The sequence below is a fragment of the Penaeus vannamei genome, chromosome 20 (genome assembly GCF_042767895.1).
Source record: "Penaeus vannamei isolate JL-2024 chromosome 20, ASM4276789v1, whole genome shotgun sequence".
Classification (NCBI taxonomy): Eukaryota; Metazoa; Arthropoda; class Malacostraca; order Decapoda; family Penaeidae; genus Penaeus; species Penaeus vannamei.
Window position 1 is genome coordinate 32,355,252 of NC_091568.1, and position 7,500 is coordinate 32,362,751.

Here is a 7,500-nt window from a genome sequence, read left to right on the forward strand (position 1 = left end):
TGCACAAGTAAATTTACATACATAAATCACAAAATACACACACACCACATACATACACACCCACACATATTCACACGCAAAGACATATATAAAAATATAATCATATACACCCACAATATGAACATGAAGATGCATATACTTGCATACATGCACAGAAATATACAAACATACACTCATAGGCACACACACCAAATTCCTTTTACAGTTTTGTAAATTAGTAACAATCTGTCTTATATTCTAACTCTCATCTGAAAGCACTGCTTAAAGAAGATCATTATATCAAATATTTATAACATTATATATAAAAGCTTAGCCAAGGGGAACACTTGGTCTACAGCAACCTGTGTGGAGGCAGAGAGATCAGGCAGAGCAGTCATGCACATTACATGTTACCTTCTGTAATGTTAAGTATCTGATCTTGATCTTTCCATCCGCGTAAATCTGGCGTGGAGGCACACGAGGCTAATCAAAAATCAACCATTAATCCCAATACTCTTTGTACACTAAACATACCTACAAAAAACTACTAAAAAAAGGGTTAAGGTATGTTTCACTTATTAATAAAGGAATCACAACAAACTGAAATTCCATCAGTTAAACAAAATAACTTACCATCTTTTACAACATCAATACAACAAACATTCAGCTAAAATACAAATCAGCATATTCATGAACTAGCTGCACCTGAGTGTACAGACTTTGTTAACAGCAAAGATTTTGGCCCAAGCGTCAGTCGTCTTGATGCATTGCATGGCTTCTATTACATTTTTCATGGCTATAGTGAGGGATACAGGGTTTCAGAGTTAATTGAAAACTTAATTTTCATACTTTTGAAAACTGGCTGATGGGAATAGAAATACCTCACCAAACTAGCAGAGCAAGACCTCAAAAAGAGCCACTTGAAAGTAGTGTGACGACTATACTTCCACCAAAGGAGATTTAGGCAGCTCAGGTGCAACAGGTTAATGTAATGATCAGTAGCAAAAATGATAAAGAAACAAAAATTTGAATCTAAACAACACTGTTATTCCAATGAATACTTCTAAGTGTGCGTGTGTGTGTGTCCATGTACATATGTGTGTGTGTGTGTGTGTGTGTGTGTGTGTGTGTGTGTGTGTGTGTGTGTGTGTGTGTGTGTGTGTGTGTGCGTGTGTGTGTGTGTGTGTGTGTGTGTGTGTGTGTGTGTGTGTGTGTGTGTGTGTGTGTGTGTGTGTGTGTGTGTGTGTGTGTGTGTGTGTGTGTGTGTGTGTGTGTGCATGTATGTATGCATTCATGTATGCATGTGTGTGTGCATTCATGTATGCATGTATGTATGCATGTGTGTGTGCGCGGATTCAAATGGCCTTTGAATCTTACAGGCAAATCAACTGACGGTGCCAAAGGATAAAATACTAAAAGTATCAATCTATATCCACAGGATACTTTTCTTTGACAGCTCTTTCTCATTTTAGGTGCTGCTGGTGCTTTGAATATGAAATCTAATAATGATGGTACTAGAAGCTTTTTTATTTCAGTAATACATCACAAAATGGGAATGTTTTCCAAACCTGAAAATAACCCAGGAATTCTCTCTGGCATTTTCTAACTGTTGTTCCTTTCACTATTTAAGTTATGTCCACAGCAAGAATATAACACTGCTTATTAAAATATACATATATATGAATTTTCACAAAACATCACAGACACAAAAATATCAGAGCTCCTGTCATCATGGCTAGGAATAAATGTTAATGCCAACTCCATATCATGTGCTCATACAATTGATAACATTGTCATTATGCAGCAGTATATGGCAGATGTGATAAACTAGTTCTATCTGTCTGTGTTTTTGATTAAGTTCTGACCTCAAAAGTTAATGCTGTTCCATAGGCGTATTAGAATTTCAACCTGGATGCTGCCATTTGGGAATGCGCTAGAGACCAGGACAAAACTTTAACCAGGGATACCACTGGAAAGTCCTAATAACAGTGCCTCATTTTCCATTCCTTAAATTGGCGAGAAAATGTCTTATTTTTTATAACTATCAACATTGAAAGTGTTATCATTATTCACATTATCATGATCATAATGTTATCAACCCACTAGCACTTATATATTTTGAAGCCAAAAATAATAGTTTCCAGGCGGCTTCAAAATTGGCGCGCGGGGCTGGCCTGGAATCTCCCGGCATGTCAGCTGCGACCCACAACTGAATTGGAGCACAAGCTCCAATCCAATGATACACTGCCCGGCAATGTTCATTTTTTCGGGCGTCACATATGTGGGCAAAGTCTGGGCCAGCCCCACGTGCTGATTTTGTAGTCGCCCGTAATCTTTTATTTTTGGCTTCAAAATATACCGGCGTTAATGGATTAAAATACTAATAACATAAAAAAATATATAGATAATATTTCATAAAATCTTTCTGAAAATAAAGGAAAATAGTTGGCATTGATAAAACAAATAGCTTATTCCTTGATGCAAGTACTCGTGGAGCTCTGTCAGTACAAAAAAAAATAAATAATGTGATATTAGTGTTGACATGACATATTTTTGCCATTTATGTATGTATGTATGTCTAGGTAAGGGTGTGTGTGTGGGGGTGGGGGAACTTTAGTCAAGCTGAACAGTAGGGTGGGCATAGCTAGGGCTGCTGCTAGTTCTAAAAAAAGATAAAGAAAAAAAATCCTGCCATTCCTCTCACATTCTTTATATGACTCGCATCTTAGAAGCTTGTCATCATGTGATACATGTCTTTTTTTATGTAATAATTTACTTGTGCTAAGAAATATAATTTTTTTTTTTAAATCATCTGTCTTCTTTCCTTTCCTTTCTTAGGTGATTTTTTAATGATAAATAATCAAAAGTTATACCATCCAATTCAAATGCTATGAAAATAGCATGTGGCTCAATAAACTTACAGTCATTGTCACAAAAAAGATATTCATGGCACTAAATGTCTGAAATTAATATAAACACAATGTATCATTTTTCTACTGTGTTTATAACTCCTGCATCTGCTATACAACGAAGCAATATACCATATCTATAATTGATGATCAACCTCTTAACCCAATGATAATAGCATTTACCCATGCCAAACTAAGGCAAGTGCCAGCAGCTGTAGGGCAGTTCACCTGCTTAAGTAAAAAAAATAGAAGCATAGAAAACCAATATTTTTGGACTGTCTACAATCTTGGCTGTGGCATGTATCACTTTTTGGTAAAAAAAAAAAGAGAGACTTTAACCCATTCTTTTGGAGACTATACCTCAATGATTGCAGACAAATGATTGACTATTCAAAGAATAGATATTTGGCACTTAGGATATGAACTTTTTGCTTTGTATTAGGAATAGATGCACCAGGCATGAATGGATCAATCCCTTGTTACTGGATGACATGTACATAATTGCCATGGCTGTTGTGGACCAAGTAGTGGGTGGAATTGCACTATAACCATTCCCGTGCCATCAACTCATCAGACAGGGCTTGTTTTTCTCTGATAGTAGCGGTATCATTGCTAGGTGGAACTTTTAGACAATAATGCCTAAAGTGAAGGTAAACCTTCACTTTTTTTCTATGATATCAAAATATAAGCTTTTACGTGCCTAATGTTGCCCACAAACTACTGAATGAACTGGGTGCAAGCTTGGGATACTGTCAATAAGTACCAACAAACCTACATTAACCAAGTGTTAATGGAAAACAATGTTTCTTTAACCATGATTATTAATAAGTTACAAAATCAAGCAGAAAATATAATCAACCCCTTGGATCTGGATGATGTTGCAATCACATCGTCCGGGCAGCTACCATGGTGACGTGAACAAAGCGTCAAGAGTGAAGGCAAGGGTGATGGAAAAGACTCGCCACGAGTGCACAAACCTCTTGGAGTGTGATTTGACCCATTTAGTGCTTAGAAGGGGGCTTTAGCATTATTCCCATCGATAAACGAATGTGGAAAGTAACATGCGTAAGCAGTGACTGGAAGAATGCTGGCTCCAGGGAGGACGCCATTTCCATGGTACGCATGGTATTCCTGGCTGCTATGACTGGCAGCGCAGGATGTATTACGTAAAATTGAAAATCTTAAAAATGAAATATGTGACACAAATGTTCCATATATATATATTTTTTATCTTGCACTGAGCTATTTACTGCATAGAGATATGATATGGAGTCTGTGCAAGGAAAATAAAGTAATTACCATCTGGATAAAGCAAATCAAGACAAATATAGACATTGGAAAATGGAGATAAAGCTAAAAAAAAAAGTTTTCACAAAATAACTTCTCAGGCACAGAGTCTTCTCACCGCTCATGGGTGTTCATACGCACCTAGCCTACGCGCCGCAAGCCCAGGATGCTGGCCACTTACATAACTCATTGCAACCAGATCCAGGGGTTTAATATTCATCTACAATACCAATAAGTAAGTATCACAGACGAGACTACAATATCTGAAAATATTCTACTGAATATATCACATGTTAGTTGGAGACAAGTGATGTCAGAACATCCCTCTTCTTCTTCTAAAATAATTGTCTAAAAGTTAAGTCCAAAGCAACTTTTTCAAGGAACTAAAATACCTGGTTTCAAATTTAAACTAAGATTTGTAAACTAATTTATACATACAATAAAAAAAATACACATTACCCCAATGACACAACTGATGTCTATTCTCACCATAATAGAGAGCCAAATGCCAGGCAGCACCTAATCTTATCACAGTGATGCTGAAGCCAAATGCTAGGAGATATCTATTCTTGCCATGACTTTGTAAATCAATTTAAATCACTGAAATATTTGTCACAGATCAAATCATACCTATATGTATGTAATATATAATCATACATACTGCCAATAGATTCTAGATGACTGAATAGCATCGCATATTCTTTATATACATGCTGTTGCAAGGGGAACAATTTAATTGGCCATCTCCCCCCAAAAAAGAAAAATCAATATCATTTCCAGCAATGCTCCACAAACCCAGTTGCAATTACAATGTGAGCAAGGTTTTCTTCCTTCTATGTTGTTAAGAACAAAGCAACTTCTTTGCTTTCCCTTTAAATATGTGATATAACCAAAATAAAAAGTATAAGCTTTATACTAATTTCTGAATCTACTACAAAACTGATACAAGCCAATGAAATGGCTATTGAGTACATAGGAATATATCATAAATAATCTAGATAAAGTCTTGATTTTCTCCTATAAAACAATGATACTTCTCCTTTCTTCAGTGTAAATCACATGGTAAGCAAGTATAGAATGTGTTCTAGTATCGCAATCTATTACAAAATCAAAAGTCCAACAAATGATTAACAAGAGTACTGCAGTACTGAGACATTGTGTAATACAAATCAAGATCCACAGTTTCCTAAACACAGAGGCTATAGCAAAAAATATATGCATCATTGATTAATAATGAGTAGGCAGCTGCAGATTTGAAATCTAAGAGCTCTACTCTTCTTTTTTAACTTCCTTATTGGGATAAACATATTGACCATCTGCAATGTGAATAAATCTAAATTACTTCAAGAAGCACACAAAAGAAGTTGTTTCTCAGTCAGTCAAGTTGGTGTGCAATAAGTATATTCATCATTTTCAGCTCCTGGACTTAAAGTAAAATTAGATGAAACACTTTGTAAATGGTTGCACTAACAACCTTAATCTCAATAAATAAAGAAGCCACCGATTTCTGACCAAGTAGTGGCTTTACTGCATTCTGATCAATATAATATTTTTTTGAGAATATTATTAAAGCAACTTCCAAGTAACCTTGCTAGTATGCAACAAGTCCTATTCAAACTGAACAGAGCAACAAGACTTGGACGGCAGTGTAACTTAGTTTATATTGATAAATGTGGTTGATTCACTATGTCACCAAACATTAATAATTGCCCATCATATATAATCTGCCCGTAACATATCTGCACTTTAAATTCCTGTAGTTTATCCATACATCAATTCCGTTTCTTTGTTCATAATTCAATATCCATAATGTATTTTCACCAATATTCACAGAAACATAAATTTTGTCATAACCTTTAACCCCCTGGATCCGGATGAGGTTGCAATCACGTCAAGGAAAAACTCAGGCAATTACACGGGTGACGTGAACAAAGCGTCATTGAGCTATTTACTACATAGAGAGATGATATGGAGTCTGTGCAAGGAAAATAAGTAATTACCATCTGGATATAGCAAATCAAAAGACAAATATGGACATTGGAAAATGGCGATGAAACTAAAAAAAGTTTTCAGAAAATAACTTCTCAAAGGGGAGGTACTGAGTCTTGTCACTGCTCATGGGTGTTTGTGCACACCTGACCTACACACCAAATGCCCGGGATGCTGGCCACTTACGTAACCATTGCAACTGGATCCAGGGGGTTGATTTTTTAATCCCTTCAATCCAGATAAAGTAACCATCACGTCATGAAAAAAATTTGGTATGAGGGGTGGGTGACGCGAAAATGCAGTCATGGGAAAATCTGGCTGTGGGCCAGGTGACCCGATCTTGCTATTGTGAGCTTTTCAGCTGAAGGCTGGAGTGACACTAAAGACTCACTACGAGTGTACTAACCTCTTGGAGTTTGCATTGACTAATTTGGTGTTTAGAAACAGGTTTATGTATTATTCCCATTATATTCATAGGCCATGAATGGAAGATTTCTGGTTAAAGGAAGGAATTCTACTACTGACCATGACTGGCGGCAGAGGTTGTATTACAGAAAATTGAATATTACAAAATTTGAGATGACACAAGTAACAAAATTTTACATACTTTTATCTCTCTTGAAATGAGTTTTTTACTACCTAGTGGTTTGATATGGAGTCTGTGCAAGGAAAATATTACCATCTGGATAAAGCAAATCAAATGACAAATATGGACCTTGAAAAATGGCAAAAATGTTAAAAATTGCTTATGCATAAAAAGAGATAATAACATTGTAAAGGGAAGGCATAGCATCTCATCACTACACACCGCCTACAAGCCATGTACCCAGCACGACAGCTGCTCACGACAACCTAAATCCCATAATTTGGTCCTTGTTATTGCCCTGAAGTAACCTGATCCAAGGGGTTAAGATATGAAAGCGAGGAAGTCAGTTGGTGCATTAGAGGGTACATGTGTGAGTGTGCAAGTCTGAATATCTGTTCATACATAGAAATCCATCTAGTAAACCTTTATTCTTAAACAAAACAATGCACCCAAACGCAATTCCCCTGTTGTTATTGTGTAACGCATTATACAGACACTCACTCAACTCACTCACTCACTCACTCACTCACTCTCTCATGATGTAGTGTAAATCCTCTTATTCTCACTGTAAGCATATACTAATACACATAGGAATTTAATAAACCATTGATATAAAAACAATGTAAACTCTTACCGAGGCAAATGGCATGGGTGATAATGACATTCCTTCGATTGTAGCTCTTAGTTCGTCAACACTAGCTGACATTGGGGTATTACCATTGCTTATTGGCTTGATCTCAACATGGATCT

The 7,500-nt window shown here is 36.3% G+C and overlaps 1 protein-coding gene across 7 annotated transcripts in view; it reads right to left on the reverse strand.

Annotated features, from left to right (window-relative positions):
- LOC113815636 (F-BAR domain only protein 2) overlaps positions 1-7,500 on the reverse strand; it is a 70,102-nt gene that overhangs the window by 22,133 nt on the left and 40,469 nt on the right. For 4 of the 7 annotated variants that reach the window (XM_070135372.1, XM_070135370.1, XM_070135371.1 and 1 more), the window contains 2 exons: positions 7,385-7,500; positions 394-462 (listed from right to left, as the gene is read on the reverse strand). The exon at positions 7,385-7,500 is cut by the window's right edge and continues 18 nt beyond it. In XM_070135372.1, coding sequence (XP_069991473.1) covers positions 394-462; positions 7,385-7,500 — 185 coding nt within the window. The remainder of the gene's footprint in view (positions 1-393; positions 463-7,384) is intronic. The other 3 variants (XM_070135374.1, XM_070135373.1, XM_027367659.2) reach the window with 1 other exon arrangement.